The sequence below is a fragment of the Solanum lycopersicum genome, chromosome 9 (genome assembly GCF_036512215.1).
Source record: "Solanum lycopersicum chromosome 9, SLM_r2.1".
NCBI lineage: Eukaryota > Viridiplantae > Streptophyta > Magnoliopsida > Solanales > Solanaceae > Solanum > Solanum lycopersicum.
Genome location: NC_090808.1, coordinates 62,918,579 through 62,938,532, shown reverse-complemented (window position 1 = coordinate 62,938,532; position 19,954 = coordinate 62,918,579). Strand labels below are relative to the sequence as shown.

General features: G+C 32.8%; 2 protein-coding genes across 3 annotated transcripts; one reads left to right on the top strand and one right to left on the bottom strand.

Moving 5' to 3' along the window:
• LOC104649355 (sm-like protein LSM2) lies at window positions 1-5,395 on the top strand. 2 transcript variants are annotated; one of them, XM_010328325.4, is made up of 4 exons: window positions 1-299; window positions 1,570-1,625; window positions 1,843-2,001; window positions 5,017-5,395. In XM_010328325.4, exons 2-4 carry the CDS (start codon window positions 1,623-1,625, stop codon window positions 5,134-5,136), a joined length of 282 nt encoding a protein of 93 aa, XP_010326627.1. In that variant the 5' UTR covers window positions 1-299; window positions 1,570-1,622; the 3' UTR covers window positions 5,137-5,395. The 2 variants fall into 2 exon arrangements, with proteins under 2 accessions (XP_010326627.1, XP_010326628.1); XM_010328326.4 differs by having other exon boundaries at window positions 219-299; window positions 1,555-1,625.
• An 11,757-nt stretch (window positions 5,396-17,152) lies between these two features.
• On the bottom strand, window positions 17,153-18,175 carry LOC101264553 (F-box/LRR-repeat protein 25-like). The gene has a single exon (XM_004247505.1). It carries the CDS (start codon window positions 18,173-18,175, stop codon window positions 17,153-17,155), a length of 1,023 nt encoding a protein of 340 aa, XP_004247553.1.
• Between the last annotated feature and the right edge of the window lie 1,779 nt (window positions 18,176-19,954).

Here is a 19,954-nt window from a genome sequence, read left to right as displayed (position 1 = left end):
AAAGAAATAGATGAGAGCAATACCAAAGCAGCAGAAGGTCTTCAAGTTATATATTCGATTGTTTGATTAAAACTATTCTCTAATTTCATATTATTTCAAAAAAAATTGATATAGTTAAAATAACTCTTAGGAAAAAAAAAGCATTATATAAATTAAATAAAAATTGAAGTATTTTCAAACAAATATCATACATATATATGTATAGGTTTTCAAGCAAATTAAGTCCAAATTCAGACGCAGCTAAAGTAGTCTACCCTTTCAGCTGTACGACGCACTTCCACCTCCGGCGAAGTCGAAATGTAAGTTCTCCTCTTTAGATATCTCTGTAACGAAAAAAAAAACCCTAATTCTTCCTTCTAATAGTACTGAATTTCGTTTTTTGTTGCCATGTTTTGTACTGCTACGCACTATAAACAGATCCTTGAATTCGATTTCTCATGTTCCTTTGTGGTTTTTGTTTGTCGTCTTATGTAATGGATTGCTTTTTAAGTTGTGATGGTGTGTATTATGCTGGAAATGATTAAGTTTTGTTGATATTTAGGATTAGGAGAAACAAATAAGTCCGTGCGATGTTTTTTTCTCTCTTCGTTTTTGTTGTTATTTTCCAGAATTTGGGATTGTAGTAAGTGAAAAGCTACAGTTGATTTCATTTCCTAATCAGCCGAAAGAAGTATTTGAATAATATTCCAAATGGGATATTAAGGTGTGTATAGTGTGCTATTGAGTTTTAGTTTATAGATTGGGGGCAGTTTTATAAAAAGCGAGGAAAACCGCACTTAAAGCGCGACGCGAGGCGAAGCACAGCCCCTGCGCTTTTATTTCCTGAAGCACGGCGACATTGAAAAAGAAAAGCGAAAGCGTGAAATAGCGCTAATTACGGTTTTTTGGTTTAAAAAATGTTTTTCTTTTAATTTCTGAAATCCTTAGGCGACTTCACATACCACTTTCGCGATTTCAAGTTTGTTTTTTGGACTGCTGCGACCGCTGCTATAAGTTCTCTTCTTCTCTTCTTCTTTGCGACTGTTCTGCGACTTTTTTTCAATTTTTGGTTGCTGCCAGTCTGCCACTGCTTGTAAGTTCTCTTCTTCTTCTTCTTCTCTTCTTCTCTGCGTGGCTGCTGCGTCTGATCCTTTTGTGATTTAATTATGTTTTTGCTTTATATGTTATGACTTATGAGGATTCTTGACTATCTATTTACTTTTAATCTAATAATATATTACCTCTATTCAGTTATTTAATATTTTTTTTATTTTTATACTATATATGCTTTACTTAAAAAAAGCTCGCGCTTCGCTTCTGTGAAGCGAGCCCTCGTCGCTTTTTTCCGCTTCTTTCTTCCCAAAACACTGGTTGGGGGCGAGTTCGAGGTGGTAAGGGGGTTAAGGGAGATGATGGGTAGAGAGTAGGGTCTCGGAGTATAGGGATGTTGACGAGGAAATCCATAGAGCTTTTGAGGATTCTCGAGAAGTGGAGGGTAACTTGTGCATGCTTTGATATCTGCATATCTCACCTCCAAATCCCTCATATATTATGAGCTTTAATAATATCTCACAGTTTTTTTTGAAGCAGATAGCTGCCAAGGATTACAGAGAACACAGTGTGATACTTCCTGAGAGATAAAAATGGTACTGCTACCTGATCCCTCTTTCTTAATGCTGTAGCCTGTATGTTCCTCTTTATACACGCCTAATTTGTATATAATTGGTGTCTGCTTTGTTTTTTTCGATTGGTCTTGAATAGAAAGTTTATTTACTGATCACTTCTGATTTGAGTTTTTTTCTCATGAATTTGTTTGGTCTATGTTCTAACTTGGTTTTCCCCCTGGCCTTCTGTGTTTTCCAGTTGTTTTTCTCATACTTCAAGGATCTGGTGGGCAGGGAAGTGACTGTCGAACTGAAGAACGATTTGGCTATTCGAGGAACACTACATTCAGTTGATCAGTATCTCAACATTAAGCTTGAAAACACTAGGGTTGTTGATGAGGACAAGTATCCCCACATGGTAATTCCTCATTCTTTCTCTTGTATCTTTGTTCTTCGTATTTTCTGTTGTTGGCTTTATCTGTGAAAATATGGTTTATTACCTATATTTAGTTTGAAGATGCATTGCATCTTGCCTCTCTTTCACCTTCTCTTTTTATGTGTATACGATCTGTTGAAAACCTCTGTTTTTGGCTCTTCCTTTCTCAATTCAAGAATTCTTGAATTAGTTGTTTATGCTTTTGTAGTATGCAATAAAACAAGTGGATATTTTCTCTTCCATAGTACTCCGGAGTTGTGAAGCCGATAGTTTTGCTGGAAACTACTAATGTTGATTGTATATGTGAATCGAGAAGGTCAATTTGATGTATTAACTTCTGTGTTTATATGATTCTGGCAACTACTGCTCACTGTGATATGGGATCCTTAGTCTATATGGGGATGAGGTTTTCCTATCACTATGACTATGATTATTTGCGGCTTTCACCTAGAAATGTTTAAGCTCAGTGTTCTTTCATAGTTTTTGTTAGCTACGCTATGATCTGTTCACCTTTCTGTTGAATGAAGTACTAATGCTATGTAAGGAGGTCTGCCTTTACAGTCTTTGATCCTTTGGAAACTGATAATTTGTTTATTACAAGGCTAAGAAGTTGTAAGTTTGGGAATTAAATATGACTGTAGCGGTGCATTGCTGCAGAGGATCTAAAGCTTACCTTAAATAGCAGATTATTAGCATGTCCTGACCTGATAGTTGCTCATAAGTCGAGACCCTGTACTGAACCTTTGCTCTAATGCATGTGGTAGAATGAAATATGATTGTCTATGATAGCATGTGTGGAGGAATAACTCCAATAAAAATACTTGGACTTTGGAAGTCTTAGAAGGCCCATGACAAGATCTCGAATAAGAAACTTCAAAAACAAGCTCATTGTTTTTAATTGTAAAGACGAAGTGCCTAGTATTGGAAGAAGAGCTCAAGCCAAGAAAAATCTTTTGTCTTAGTGTTATAGCTTTTTTATTGGCTGAATTGAAGTCCAAGATGAGGTAGGATATGGGGTTCAAGAACCAGCCGTTGAAGGAGGTCCATATCATTTTAATTTAGGAAAAATTTAGCCACCTAAATTGTGCCAAACTTGCATCCCATGAATCTCCCACTTAGGCCACATTGTAGCCAAAATGACCCATTAGGTGTGCAAATCGATAGGAGAGTTGCTGCTCAAGTTGCTTGCAAGTTGTCTTCAAGGTTCTAAGAGTTTCCTTAATTTTAGGCACTAATTAGGGGAGCCTAGCACATGTCTCCCTTGATTTTAGGAATTACTCGAACCTTCATATTTTAGTGGGAAAATAACTAGGATAAAATATGAAATCTTTGACTAATCCCTAAAAATAGGGAAACCATGTGTTGGGCTACCTTAATTACGTAGAACCTACAATTAAAGAACATCTTGAAGATAACTTGCAAGCAACTTAAGCAACAACTCTCCTATCAATTTGTACACCTGTGTGATCCTTCTTGGATAGCAAGGAAGCTCATTTTAAGGGCTAAAATGTGCCCCAAGTGGGAGCTTTGCTAGGTGCATGTTTGGCACAATCCAGGTGCCTAAATTGGTCCAAAGTGCACTGGTTTGGACCTCCATAAAAGGCATGTTTTTCATCTTTGGCTTCAATTTGGCCCACAAAAATAGCTAGAACACTTGTGCAAAAGATCCTCTTGGCTTGAACTCTTCTCCCAAAACTAGACACTTCTTTCTTTGCAATTGAAGCCCAATTAGTTTCTTTTTGAAGTTTCTTATTTGAGATCTTGTCATAGGCCTTTTAAGAGCTTCATCAAAGTTCTTTATTGTATTTATGCTTCCGTGGCTGCTATCAGCCTTCCTCTAGATACACTACCACATGTTTTTATGGAACTCTTTGATGAAATTCTTTTGTTGTTTCAACAGGTTGAATTTGTTGTGTAGTTGCTGCCTTTTTGGTCTCACCACTTTGAACTAAAACTTATGTGATTGTGTTAATTTCCAGCATGTCACAATTCCAGTCTTATTGTCTAGGACTTCTTTTCTATCTGGTTTTCTAGAAGTACGAATTATAAATGGAGCTACAATCTCTGTCAGCCCTTATACTTTGACTAGATTCACAAATTGGAACGAGAAGCGACTATATCTAGATGATGTCAGAGAACGCAATTGGGCTTTGGCTGATTAAGCCTCACTCGCCCTGGCAAGCAAAGTCAATGGTGAACTTCATATTCCCCCTTTCACCTTTCTACTCTTTTCCCACTAAGTTGGATTCTCTCTCCTTTTGTCTTCGTGCATCGTTTTTCCTTTTCATTCACTCACCAGCCTCACCCGCTTCTGATTTAATAAGAACAGAAGTTCACCTGTTTCTCATGTCCCATGGGATGTGGTGGTACACACCCACTTCCTTGTAGTCTGTAGAGCTGGGAAAACAGATCTAGCTAGAGCTTCCACGTGATAAATTTCATAGATCTGAATTTACAAACATTAAATGAAAGAAGATGTATCATAAGAAAATGATGGTTTCTTTCCGTTCCTTGTATTTTATATGAGAAGTTATATAGACATCAACCATTCCCTATACACACTATCCCTATTCTTTTGAATATCCGTGATTCCGGTAGCAACCTTCTTGCATTGATCAATTTTTCCGAAAGTGTGCAAGAGTATGAATGATATTGAAACTATATTCCAAAGTAGAATCTACTAGTAAGTAGCTGCATGTAGTTATTGACCTAATAAATCCGACCTGACAGCTTAAAATTTGCCTTTATGCAACTAGTGATATGTGTGTTGACTGCTGTATCACGATGTACATGTACACTTGCGACTTACGAGCCTATGAAAACGAAAATGGAAGTTGAGAAAAGGAGTGAGAAACATGGATATGTAGTATGTTCCCCTTGTCGTTTCCTCCCCACTGCCATCACCCCTTCTGTTTCCCCCTCTATTATTTATGAATATTAGTACTTCTCTGATCAGAATGCTAATACATACGTCCTATGTTTCTTTTATGGCAATAGAGGTCCGTGAGGAACTGCTTCATCAGAGGATCGGTGGTCAGATACGTGCAGTTACCTCCTGATGGAGTTGACATTGAACTGCTTCATGATGCTACGAGGAGAGAAGCTCGGGGTGGCTGAATTCTAGAGTTCGAAATTGGTCTGTTCACATTTCAGTGGATAAGTCAGCAGCAGTATACTGATTTTTCTTACTGGATGCATTTTGCGCGTAGAGGTTTTCTTCATCATCTTAAAATTTAGTATGCAGATGTTATGAATGCCCGTAATGTGAAAATTGTTGATATGATATCTGTCTTTTGACCAAATTAAGAATGTTTAAAACTGAATTCAGTGTACGAGAGCCCTCCAAATTACTCCTAAGGTTTGCTATTGTCTGCTACATCTTTTCCATTGTATTCACTCTAATTACTGCAGGATTGACATAATTACTAAAAATTATAACGTGGAAGGAATTGATAGGGCAAAATTGTTATCTCGTATTTAGTTCTTACACTACGTAAGAATTAGAATTACGTTTTTGTAAGAAAAATCACACATGGAACTAGTCTTTTTGGTAAATTTGTACACTTGTTGACGTTAGCTGATACTTGGATTTCTTGGTATAGGAATTGCTGGTTTTTGTGTAATCGACTAATCGATGGTTTAACTTTCTAAGTGAAAAGATTTGCTGAAATCGTTTCCTCTAGACCGAATGGATTCTGATTTTGTTGTCTTACATTTTGAATGAAAATAAAAGAGTTAGAGGTACTGTTGGTTTCATGTGAATTTCAAATAATTACAGGTAGAGGCGAACCCAGGATTTTAAAACTCCGGGTGCACCAACCAATATTAAGCTAAGAAGAAAGGTTATAGCTTGAATAGAATCTTAGTCGCGGAATGGATGTTTGAACGTGTGCCCGTTGTTATACTTTTTATGGGACACTATTAATTATATCTAGTTTCTATCAATTATTGAAGATAAATATACATATATTACACATGATTTTTTTCAAAGTTAACGAGTGTACGTACAACTCATCATAAAAACATGTAGGTCCGTCCGTCTCTGGTTACAAGACCACAAATAGTGTTCCAAGACTTCAAGTTTTTCTTATGCATATGTTTTCAATATCTTGTTCAATGTCGATTCTTTTTCCGGTACCTTTTTCGTTGGTTAAAGCATAAGTACAACATAATATGTTATTACTCCATTTTAAAAAAAATCTAGAGGGTAATAGAACCCTGACAAAGATTTCACAATTTGTTTTCATAGTTCTTTCTTTTTATTTCTCATATTTTCACACTAAATATTAAATTGGAATAAAAAGAAAAACTCAAATAATAATAGACCTATAAGAAAGATATTTAAAACTCAAATCAGAAGGATAGAATATACTCCTACATTGAATTTATTTTTTTTAAAGTTTAAAATTAATATTTTCACTTCCATTAGATTTCATCACGATTCTCTCCTATATCGCAGGGATTTGTATCCCAAATACAACCCATCACGTGTCTAATACAAAACGGAGGAGTTTGATTATTGTTCAAAGTTAAAGTCACCCGCTCTATATAGGTCTTTCTTTTGTTAGGCATAACCTATAAATTCAAAAAACCTCTAATGGGAAGAAAAAACAATTGAAACTCAAAATCACAAGGAAATAATGTTTGAATTCGCTCGCAGAAATTGCAGAAGCGAGGCGAAGAGTTGATTGGCGGAGTCGAAAAATGGGGTTTTAAGGTACGGTTGTACGATAGGACACCTTCCATTGATATATTGTCGGAATGTCTCGTTCACAAAATACTCTGTTTTCTTAGTTTTAAAGAGGCAACTCGGATGAGCAAAACATGGCTGCAAGTTTGGTCGAATCTTCCAAACTTGGATTTCACAATTGATTATTCAAAAGAAAATGATATGAAAATAGTTGATGATATCATGAGGAGATATTGGGACGGAAAAATCCCTATCCAAAAGTTTGAATTATCAGTTGAAACGTTCATCGAAGATTCTCATGAAGTATTACTTGTCCCTATGATTGATAAGTGGCTTGGCGTTGTACTTAGAAATGGTGTAAAACACCTTACCATGTCATCATACCCCTTGTTTATTTTCTCAATCTTGGCCGTAAACTCTGTCAGAAAATTAGTGCTGGAGTATTGTACTCTTTTGCCTAGTGTGGTTGTTGTGAATTGCAATTCTTTGAGAAAACTTTCTCTATCTTATCTAACATGTGACGAAAACATGCTTCAGACTTGACATTGCATTTCAGAATGACGTAAACAATATTTTCTTATAACAATCTTGGCAGCATAAATTTGCCAATTTCGTTATCTGGTGTTGCTACGCCTCTGGTGGACGTTTTAGATGTCTACATTCTGTGGATGAATCGCGAATACCCTTCATTTGTGGATGATTTGGTATGGAGTAGTCAGCCTAGGAGACTCAACTTGCAATTAACAAGAGAAATGGCTACAGTTTTCATTGATCGTTTGATGCATATGAAGAATTCAATTCACTCTACTTCTCATGGAAGCAACCCTTGTTATAGTCAATTAAAAGAAAAGAGAATACAAATATACAATCTTAACACGCGGCAGACATGTATTGGATTGGTGCAAAAACTCTGTAAGTAAGTTTTTTCCCTTTAGAAAAGGAGGACAATTACATTAGAAATAGGATTTCTATAATATGTACGGGTTTTCCTATATATAAATTAAAGAATTTTGTATCATAGCTAGAATAGGTTTTTTTTTTTTTAAAGCGTGGTATTTCCAAAAATAAATTTCTAAATTTTAATAAAACTGGGAAAGTTAAAGGGACGAAAAATTACCTTAACCAATTAGAAATAGGATTCCTGTAATATACAAAGATTATTTTTATTTTTTTGTCTTTTAGGGAAACAATACTTTATAAATTGAAGAATTGTTTCATAGCTACCTCCAAAAGCACGTTAGAGTTTTTCTTTTTGACATTAGGGTTCAATATGATTGATATATTGCCGGATTGTCTCATTCAAAAAATTCTCTGTTGTCTTAGTTTTAAAGAAGCAACGCGGATGAGCATTCTCTCCAAAACATGGCTACAAGAATGGTCGACGCTTCCCAACTTGGAATTCACTATTAATTGTTGGGAAGGCAATATAAATACGGCGAACACAGCCATGGAGAGATACAGGAAGGGGAAAATCCCTATACAAAAGTTCGAATTAGTAGAGAGCTTTGCTAATTCTCGTGAAGATTTCCCTCTGATTGATAAGTGGCTCGACATTGCACTTGAGAATGGTGTAAAACATCTTTCTCTCAACTTTAAATCATACCCCATGCCTATTTTAAGAATATTGGCAGCAAAATCTTTAAGAGGATTGGATGTACAGGGTAGCATGCCTGATTCGTTATCTACTGGTGTTGTGAATTGCAAATCATTGAGAAAGCTTTCTCTATCCAATATAAGATTAGACGAAAACATAGTCCAGGCTCTACTTAATAGTTGTCCGTTTATTGATTCTTTAATCCTCGGGTATTGTTCTGGGAAGCTTCAAAAGATCAAGTCGGATTCCTTGAAGGTCTTGAAGATTCATCATTGCAAGATAGAGGAGATTGATGCTCGAAATTTGGTATCACTTGACTATGTGGGGGCTCAAATTCCCGAAATTGATAAAATTGCAGGAGAGTCAAACCAGTTGGAGCACTCGAAATTTGGATGCATCAACCATTTAAATGCGGCATGGTTTTGTAAGTTGAGGAAGTTTTTATCAAATTCGCCCTCTTGGTCTCATGTTTCCCTTAGATTTATAAATTGCTGTGAGATCAAGATGAAAGATTTGTTAATGGACCACATAGGTTCTACGCCTCGGGTGGACGTTTTAAATGTCAATATTGAATGGATGAATCAGAATTTTGTGGATGCTTTGCTATGGAGTTGTCATCCAAGGAGACTCAACCTATTCTCAAATGTTACTCCAACGATTACACATTTCATTGATCATTTACTGTTTATGATGAATTCGAGTCATTCTACTTCTGATAGAAGCTTACCTTGGCATAGTCAATTAAAAGAAATAAAAGCTTTTGATGGAAAAAATCAGTCGCTACCACTCATAAGTGGGGAGCTTGCAAAAAGGATCCGTATGGAGGGGGAGAAAGTTTATTTTTTATTACATTGGTGTAGTTAAATTTAATTTGTTTCTATTTCAAATTGAATTGAATGCACTTATTCTTTTTTGCATTGGTTACAATGTATTAGATATTAATAAAATAGAACTAAGAACATAATTTTAAGGCATAATACATAAATATGCCCTTTAACTTGGCTTCTAATCACATTTATGCTCTTCAATTTTGGGTGTGCACAAGTAGACACTTAAACTTGTATAAACTTAAACAAATAAACACACATGTCCTACATGTCATCCTACATGTCATTTTTTGTCCTACGTGGTGTTCTACGTGTATTTTGCCATGTAGGACTCGTGTGTTTATTTATTTAAAAATTGGATAGTTAAAGTGCCTATTTGTGCATTATGAAAGTTGTAGGTCAAAGTTAAAATTTGAAGCCAAGTTTAGGATCCAATATATGTATTATGCCTAATTTTAAACTTGAATCTTATAGGGGCTTGCAAAAGCAAAACCATTTTTTTTAAAAAAAAGTAACGAGTAATGCAAATTTCGTAAAAGGAAAAAGACTTAATTTCTACTTTAGAGTGTTTCAAACATAACTACAAATGTCTTCGATGTTATTCTTTCTAGGAAAAAAAAGTTTAAAATGTTCTTAACGTATCTCAAATGGTTCAAATATCTCCTCCTTCCACCTTTTGGTTTAAAAATACTCTTAATATGTTTATAAAGTTTAAAATTGTCCTTTTTTTAACGGTCCGCTGACATGGCAAATGTGACATGAATCTTCTTTTACCCATTTCAAAATAAATGACCCACTTAATCTAGAAATCCATTTAAAAATCATGACCCGACATGCCAATCGTATTTGGTTCGTTTGTTCCCATTAATTCTAATTCTCTTCTTTCTTCCTATCTCCTTCAACTCTTTCTTTTTTCTCCATTTCTGTAGTTAATTTCAGGAAAAATAAAAGATGGAAGAATTACAATGTTTATTTCTTCTGTCAACAAGATTTGTCTAAGTTGATTTTTTTGCATATGACTCTGAGGAATCAATGACTGAACTATAAACTTGATTACGACTTGGAATTCGATAAATAAGAATGGAGAATCGACAGGTTTTCTAGTTCTATTGTAAGCAAGTTTTTGAATTCAATATGTTTGTCATATATTGAAGAAGCTATCTTGAAACTCTCGTCGTTTAGAATTCAAATTCTCATTAGAAACCCTGTACAAAAATGAAAACAGAGCAATGATAATGCTCAGCATTTCTGGGTCGTTTAATATGTAAACGGGTTTTTGGGTGGGTTTGAATTTTCGTAGCATAAATGGGTCGGATGGTTAGGTTGGACTTAAAAAATTAGGTGGACCAATAAGATGAAGTCATCTATGTAATTAAAATGACTCACCATTTGCCATGTTAGTGAACTGTTAAAAAAAGGGCAATTTTAAACCTTATAAAAATGTTGAGGGCATTTTTAAACTAAAAGATAGAAGGAGGATATATTTGAACCATTTGAGATACGCTAAGGGAGTTTTTAACCCCTTTCCCTTCTTTCTAGGTAGCCCGTTGATTTCTAATTTTCTTACGCCACTCCCCACCCCGAACCACCCCTCCCTCGGGATTTGGTTTTATTTTTTATTTTTGAAAAATATTTCAAGTTTTAAAATTTTCATTTTTATGCCACCCCCCTCGTCAATTTTTTTAAAATTGAAATTCAATTTTTTAAGATTTCATTTTTACACCATCCTACCCCAGCCACACCCTCAGACGCCCCCCCCCCCCCTTACATCCCCCACAACGTCAATTTTTTCTTTAAAAATATTAATTTTGAAAAATATTCTAGTGTCGAAAGTTTGTGTCAGATCTCAGAGTCGAATTTTAGAAAGATTGATGGGGTCGTTTTCTAGTTCGATGTTAGGGTCAGGTCCTACATTGATTATCAGGATGATTTTTGAGTTAAAAAGTATTCTTCTAAACAGAATTTTCTAGTCTCAAACAAAACAAAAAAGAAAAGATATTTTTTGGAAAATATTTTTTAATTCACTAGCCAAATATTAAAACTAAAAAATATTGTCCATCATCAATCAAATATAAGAAAATAATTTAAAAATATATTTGTTCTTTTCCCAAGTAAACGTTTTCCTTAACAAACGCACCCTAAAGAGTTATAAAAAGAAAAAAGGATAATCTTTTTTAAATGAATTTAATTGAAAAGTAAGGCAAATATATTAATTGAAACATATGATGTATATTTTCGACCAACTAGAATTTTTTTTAATAAAAAAAAAAAAAGAAAAAAGTCTTGGGATAATTTTATATAGTTTCTGTTTTACTCTTTTTGTTGACACTTTAACTTTAATATTTAACCGTTTGTAGAAGAAAATATTTTAAGTAGCACATGGTGTTTTGTTTAAAAAAAAATAAATTAAGCATAATATATTATTTATTTTTTTTACGGTTTTTTAGATAAGTGTAAAAAACACATCTATTTTTTTTTTAAAGTTTCATACCTAAACTATTGAAAGTTTGAGTTTCATACCTAAGCTATCACTTTTTAGTTTGAGAAACACACATCTCTCTTTTATACCACTCTCATCATGGTATGGTATGTGTAATACACTCTTTCTCTTTTATTTTAAAGAATTCCACATCACACTCCATATGGACAAAATATTCAATCTTGACAAAAAAATAAATAAGTTATTATTAATAATTAAAAATAAAAATTAAAAAAACTATTATAAAAAAATAATATTTTCTTTATACAATAAAATGTAAAATATTTTTCTTACCCCACATCATTTTTTAAAGTTTTTTATTTTGTTTAAATTTCTTTTATAAAAATATTTCATTTTTTATTTCATCTCTATCCCCTCATCAAATACCAATTTAGATATTATTTTATTTTCTTAAAAATATAATTTTACCCATCCCACTTAATCTTCTATTTTTTTTTCAAATTTTTTCCAGTGTTTAGCCATACATATCGAAAATATTTTTTACTTGCTGCCACAAGACTTTTTATATCTTTTAGTTGTTTATGTTATATTCGGCACACTAGTAAAAAAAAATTTCTAAAAATATATGTACGTGCATATCTAACACAAAATAAGAAAAACGTAAAAAAATTAAAATTAGGAGCGGAAAATTAAATAGGATGGGGTAGATTTTTTTTAAATAAAATAATATCAATTTCTATCGGGGGAGGGGGGATGAAATATGAATTTTTTTTTAAATATTTTATAAATGATTTTTTTTTGTAAAAGAAAGGATGGGGTTGTCGCGGGGGAGAGACGTGGAGGAGGTGGTAAAGTGAGATAAAAAAAAATTTAATTTTTTATATGGATAGTAATCTTTAGTTTTTAATTAATATTAATTTTTTATTATTTAATTTTTATCTATGTGGAATGTCATGTGTCAGTTTTTTCAAATAAAAGCGAGAGTACATTACACACACCACTAATGTGTGTTTCTTAAACTAAAAAATGATAGTTTAGGTATAAAACTCAAAAAAAGTAAATAATTTGGGTGTGTTTTTGACACTTATCTTTTTCTTTTAATTAATAAAACATGAATCATCACATACGTGCAACACACATAATATTAAAAGCATGATTTTTTTTTTAGAAATATAGATTGCACTCACTATCTTTTATCCTTTCATTCAAAAATTTCAAAGTAGGCAAAACAATCATAATGTTATTCGATTTTTGCACACTCTTATTTTTTAATACTAATTCAAATTTAATCGAAATAAATGTATAAAAAAATGATTCATTCAAATATTATTTGACCGTGTGATGAAGGAGGGAGTTCTTTTTTAGTAATATAAAGCTCCTTGTTTTTTTCTTAAAACAAAGTCATGAATGATAATATTGACATTAATTAATATATACTGCAATAAACTTCACAACATTAATTGCAATTTTCCACTATAATTTATTCAATATAGAATGTAATCACCACAATTAAAGGAACATTATTGATTTGAAGGTCCTAATTTTTTCTTCTACCAAAAATATAGTCCTATTATTTACTGTAAATTAAAATCTTATCCAACATAAATATAACTTAATTTAGTTTTACAAAGGTACATAAAAAATCATTTAATATATGTGATAGACTGAAAAATTAAATACTAGTAGATTCTTACTTAATTTTCTTTTAACGCAATAATTGCATACCTTTCTCAATTAAAGTATGACTATATAACACGCATAACACAAAACACAAATAAAAATATTTGATGATACGAAATGAAACATTTGTATATGTCTATTTCGTTTTTGATGGTTTCTCTCATGTTAACAAGCGCGAGAGCTGATCTTATAAATGATGTTTGCTCAAAAACACAAAAACCCGCCACATGTTTATCAGCTCTAAAAGGGGATTCTCGATCTAGAGGTGCAAATCTTGAAGGCCTTGCGACTATCTCAATAGACATATCGCTAAAGAACATGCAGTCCACGCATGATCTTGTTGATACATTGCTTAAACAGGCTACAGATCCAAAACTAAAGACACGATATAGTTCGTGTTTGGAGAATTACAATGACGGTATTGATGATCTTAGAGGATTGCCTGGTTTTTTAAAATCTAAAGACTATGCTGGTTTGAATATTCATGCATCTGCTGCTTTCGATGATTCTTCTACGTGTGATGATAATTTTTCAGATCCACCTGCTGAACCACCCCAATTGAAAGCTGCTAGTGACAAGCTTCAAGGACTTATTGATATAATTTTGGTTATTAGCAATCTACTAAAAGGAAATAATACTATATAGGATATTGCAATGACTTGAAAGTTATATGAAACACCCTTAATTAAAATATAAAAAAGAATATTGAAAAGGTTGAATCCTTAATTAACTTCATAGTAGTACGAATAAATTATACTAAATTTTTTTTTATAGAGTTTTTCCTAGGAGAGAGAAGAGAGTAAAGTGACTCCTTATTATTATCTAAATTACATAACTCGCAATAAGAAGAAAAAACAATACTAACAATGTTAGTATTAATTAGTCATTAAGTATTACTAAAAATAATTAAATTGTTATTCTTAAGTATCTTAAATAATGACAACCAATATTATAAAGACTATTTTTGTTGAAACTAATTAAATTGTTATTCTTAAATACCTTAAAGAATAGTACTTAATGACTATTTTATCTAGTATAGTCTTTTAATGAGAAGTATGAAAAATTCAATCAATATTTTTAAGGATCCAAATGAATATAAAGTATTATAAATAATTATAGTTATGAATATAAATTAAAAAACTTAAGAGGGCTAGATATAGAGACACTAAAAAGGTCGTTTATTTTTTTAGTATTAAGTTACGACTGAACAACTTTAGTGTTTGAGTTTTGCAAAAATATTTTGATTACCATAAGATATTTATCAAAACTTGCTTGTTAAATTTAGACTGTTTGATATTGCTGATAAAAATTAGTTTAGTTTCGGAAACACTTTCTAAAACATACTTTTGAACAGAAAATATTTCATCTTAGGAGGCTCAACGTATGCTGAAGCGTTAAAATGATTACATGTTTCATGAATGTATACGAAGAATTTGAGTCATTCTACTTCTCATAGAAACACGCCTTTGAACTCTGTTTTCCTTCCCCTGAGATGCTCATAAGGACTTGGAGCACGTTTTCGTTCTTCAATTTCATTTTTCAATTGCAGAACTAAGAGTACATACATACATATATATATATATATGATACATGATACTCTGTATATATTTGGACAGAGTGGAAGCCTTGATATTATGTGTATATGTTTTAGTCTCATAATCCCTCACAAGAGAGAATAACAAGCATGGGACCTGAATATTGAGCTTGCTATAGTACTATTCCGAGCTTATGTGTGAAAATGAAGATATCTTGTAATAGACAAGATATCCAAAATAGATGTGAATCAAATCCGAGTCAAAACATGGCTACTAGCATGGTCGACTCTACCCAACTTAGAATTGTCTGTTAATCATTGGGAAGGCGATATAATGATAGGGAACAGAATCTGTATTACTAGAGTTCTCTGCTCATCCTCATGTAGTTTACCCTCTAATTGATAAACTGGCTTGACATTGCACTTCAGAATGGTGTAAAACATCTTATCCTTAACTATACAATTTACCACGTGCCTATTTCAACAATCTTGGCAACAGCAAAATCGTTAAGAGAATTTGTTCTGTATGATTGTAGTACTATGCTTAATTTGTTATCTACTGGAGAAAACTTTTTCTATATCGTGTTAGATTAGACGAGAACATGCTTACTTAATAGTTGTCCCTTGATTGTTTCTTTCCGTCTTGAGCATTGTTTGGGTCTGAATCTTGGAAAGATTAAGTCGGATTCCTTGAAAGTCTTGAAGTTTCGTCAGTACATGGGAGATTGATACTCCGAATTTGGTATCACTTGACTAGTGGGGAGTCAAATTCCTCAACTTAAAATTGCAAGAGAGTCAACCCGATTGGAGCACTCAAAAATCATTCTTAAATGCGACAATTTAAACGGTTCATGGTTTTGTAAGTTTTGAGGAAGTTTCTATCTAATTCATCCTCTTGGTCTGAAGTTTCTCTTTTTTTTTTATCAATTGCGGTGTTATTAACATGACAGATTTGCAAATGGACCACATAGGTTCTACCCCTCGGGTGGATGTTTTAAATGTCAATGTTCAATGGATGAATCAGAATTTTGAGGATGCTTTGCTATGGAGTTGTCATCCAAGGAGGCTTAACCTATTCTCACATGTTGTTGGAACGGTTACAAATTTCATCGATCATTTAGTGTTTATGACAAATTCGAGTCATTCTCATTCTCATAGAAGCACACCTTGGCAATAGTCAATTAAAAGAAATAAAAGCTTTTGATGGAAAAATTCAGTTGCCCCAACTCACAAGTGGGGAGCTTGCGACAACAACCCTTATGGAGCGGAAGGAGCAAGTTCGTTTTTTATTAGATTGGTGATGCAGTTAATTTGTCTCTAATTCGAATTGAATGCACTTATTCAATCTTTAAACTATTTACACTTATTCTTTTAATATCTAATTAAGGGCTATCAGCTTTTAATGGATACACATCTTTTATCCTTAACATGTTAATCCAGCCCACAACTCAACCCAGATACCAAATTAACCTTGCCCTATTACTCGATCTTAGCCCAAAAACTACTTGTGTGACCTTGGCATCCACATTAGGCTGAACTTCGTTTATAAAATAAGTACATTGTGAAGTACTAATTGACAAGTTCATAGCTAGGTGGAAATGCTGGGGTACCATGCACCTATCCTATGCTGCTGGTGAACTCTGTCGTCCTACGATACATTCACAGTTATTGGTCTTACATCTTCATCCTCCCTAAACGCGTTCTCAAAGACGTCCACTATTATTTGTAGGAACTTACTTTGGGATAAATATATGCATAATCACCAAGACGACAAGTAGTAGCCCAATGAATCTTCACCTTCGCAAACTTACCTAAATCATTCAATAACACCCCACCCTGGAAATCATCAACATTTCTCTAAGAATCACTCTTTAGACCATTTATCATGAAGTTCTTCATCTACAATTTGAAGTCTTACAAGTCTAATTTTCGGGACAAACCTAACTACCATAAAATACATTAATTTACAATTTCATATCAGTGCTAAAATCTTGATAGACGAGCAATATAATGCGTAACAGCAAAAGAGGTGCTTTATTTTTCCTTCAAAGGAATTCGTTTATATAAATATAACTGATGGTTAACCTGATGAACAAGAAAATGCATAGTCCTTGGCACATTAAGAACATTATTGATCCAGAGAGGTCAATTCTCTCTTGTTCATATTCATAGGGAAGGCAATATGGTTGCAGTGAGACAGAGAAAAGACACACACATCACAGAAATACTAGTCTTAGACAAAACTATATGCAACTTAACTTCCCTTTTCGACACACCACACACGTACAATGTGGTGTCTCGGTTTATTGATATTTCAAATTTGAACTGAAAATCTAATAGCTTTTACAAATGAAACAGTGACTCTGCATCACCAATCCAATAAAAAATAAAATTTGTCCCTAGTAAGAGCCAGCTTTCCACTTCTGAACTCTACCAGATGCCATATCTGATTTTCCCAATCAAATTTGTAGGTTGTTACTTGTTGTAATCTATTACGCAAAGGCTTGCTTCTCTTCATACTCGTTAAACGATTCACAAAACGTGAAATCATTTCATTAGTTGCGAAAAGGATGACTTTTTTAGGATGGCAATTCCATTGCAAATTCGCATCCACAAAAGCCTTAGGAATTTGATCTCCTATATACTCTAGTGATGCCAAATTTGGAGCATTGATAATATCTAACGTAGGATATGCTTCCCCAGCATCTAAATAGTACAAGTGTTCAAGAGTTGGGGCGTCAATTTTAACACGTTGCTTTCTAAATGTCTTGATGGTAACTGACTTGATCCTTTGAAGATTCAACAACTCAATATTTTCCAACCCATCACAATGCTCAAGGACGAGATCGACAATCAAAGAACATCTATTAAGTAGTGTCTGAAGCATGTTATCGTCTAAACATATAGAAGAAAGAGAAAGCTTTTTCAATGAATTGTAGTTCGCCACACCACCACTAGATAACGTAACATGCTTCAAATCAAAACCCCTCAGAACCAATTCTCTTAAAGATTTCTCCGCCAAGATTGTGAGAACAGGTAAGGTGTATGTTGTATAGCAAGGAACTCTAAATACAATATTTTTTACACCGTTCTGAAGTGCAATGTGAAGCCACTTATCAAATAAAGGAAAAATTTCTTGGGGAAAACTAGCATTAGATAATTCAAACTTCTCTATAGGGATTTTTTCATCCCGATATCTCTCTATGATACTATCCACTTTTTTCATATTGTCATTAAGATAATCAACTTCGAATTCCAAATTGGGATGAGTCGACCAGGCTCGTAGCCATGTTTTGGAGAGAATGCTCATCTTAGTTGCTTCTTTAAAACTAAGAAAAGAGAGTATTTTGTGTATGAGACCATCAGACAATATGTCAGATGTAGCTCTCATCCTGATTAGTTTGTTCATCTCTCTGAAAAAAGTATTAGGGTTTTCTTGAATTTATCGCCCACAGTTTCGTAAATTCTAGGGAAAAGGGTCTCCCATAAACCCTAAACTTTGTGGTTTATAACTAATAATAATATACCTCTTGTTATAAAAATAACTAACATATACCCTAGTGTTACACAATTGGCAAATGTAATACCCTTTTAATAATCCATGTGTAAAACTCCTATCAATTTATTTTGATAAATTGAGATAAGGTGAGATATCCTGAGATTAAGTTTATAGAGGTTTGATTGACGGTATAAATTTATCACAGTCAAAAAAAACAATATAAATTAGAATTATAATATATGTGTGTGTTCCAAAAGAGTTCTATTTCAAGTAGGAAACAGAATCGGACAGTTTTCTATCATATCAAGACTACACTTTTCGGTTACAAAGGAGTATGGTGTTAAAGAATCTTCGACAAAGATGTTTGTTTTACATTTAATTAAGGTGCCCTTTTTGTTTCAAATTTCTTATGTAGTTTTGACAAAATTTCTTCTTCTTACAATGTGAAGGATGAGTCAATAAGATATCCAAAGTTTAATAAGTCAGCCTTGAGAGCTTACTTTCTCATAAGCACAACAAGAATGAAGGATCAAGGATGCACTCTAATGGACACAATTGTGTAAGTAATGATTTGTAAGAGTACCAAATATTGGCTCAAGATAAAATTCTTACAAGAGACCTCAAATATGTATAAACAATTATAATCAGGCTTAATAAATGGGGTATGAGCTGTAACTATTTATGAGAAGAATATTTCAGGAATTACTTTGAATTTGGGTATGAACATGTAATTTTTTTTGAATTTTATGGCCCATTAACATAGTTTTTCCTATTTGTTTTGAATTGTTAATTATTTTATATTTTATGTAACTTCTAAATATAAAAATTTTTATTTCAAAATAATTAAAAGATATATGTGAATTCTAGTTCGACTTATATTAGGAAGCAACAAAAATAAATTAATAAAAAGAGTGCTATACGAATAAAGGTTTTAGTATATATATAAAGAGATTCATATAAGTAAAATCAATTCTCAATTTTCATCAGCAATGATGGAAAATTCAATTCCTGATCTGCCAGCCGAACGAGGTTATTTGTATTATTTGTAATCAATACAAATAATAAGTACAAAACTAACACACCAAACTCTTATACTTCAATAATTGAAATTTTATCTAATCTCGTGACTGCATAAGGGAATTTCACGACTTTAATACAATTTGTCTTATAATAATTGTAATCAATACAAATAATAAGTACAAAACTAACCCACCAAACTGTGATACTTCAGTAATTGAAATTTTGTCTAATCTCGTGACTGCATAAAGGGATCTCACGACTTTAACACAAATTGTGACATTATTTCACTTGTTTAAAGCTCCTACACAAGAATTATAGGAGTAGTGAATAAAAGTCTTTATTAAAAAAATTTATATATTTAATTATAGTACAAAAAATACGAAAACATGAATAGTCACATGAAAAATTGAAAGGTAAAATACTATTAAAATAAATATAAAAAAGATAGAGCATGAAATTTAACTTTAAAAGATACATGATGGTAATCTGACTTTTCATCTTTGGAGCTTCCTACTTTTAGTAATACTTCCATGTTCCTAATTATTTTGTCCATTTTGACAAATCAAGAAATGACAAAAATAAAAGATTATCTATTATATCCTCAATTAATTACTTTTAGAAAGGTAGAACTTTTTGAAAATCTTAGATTTT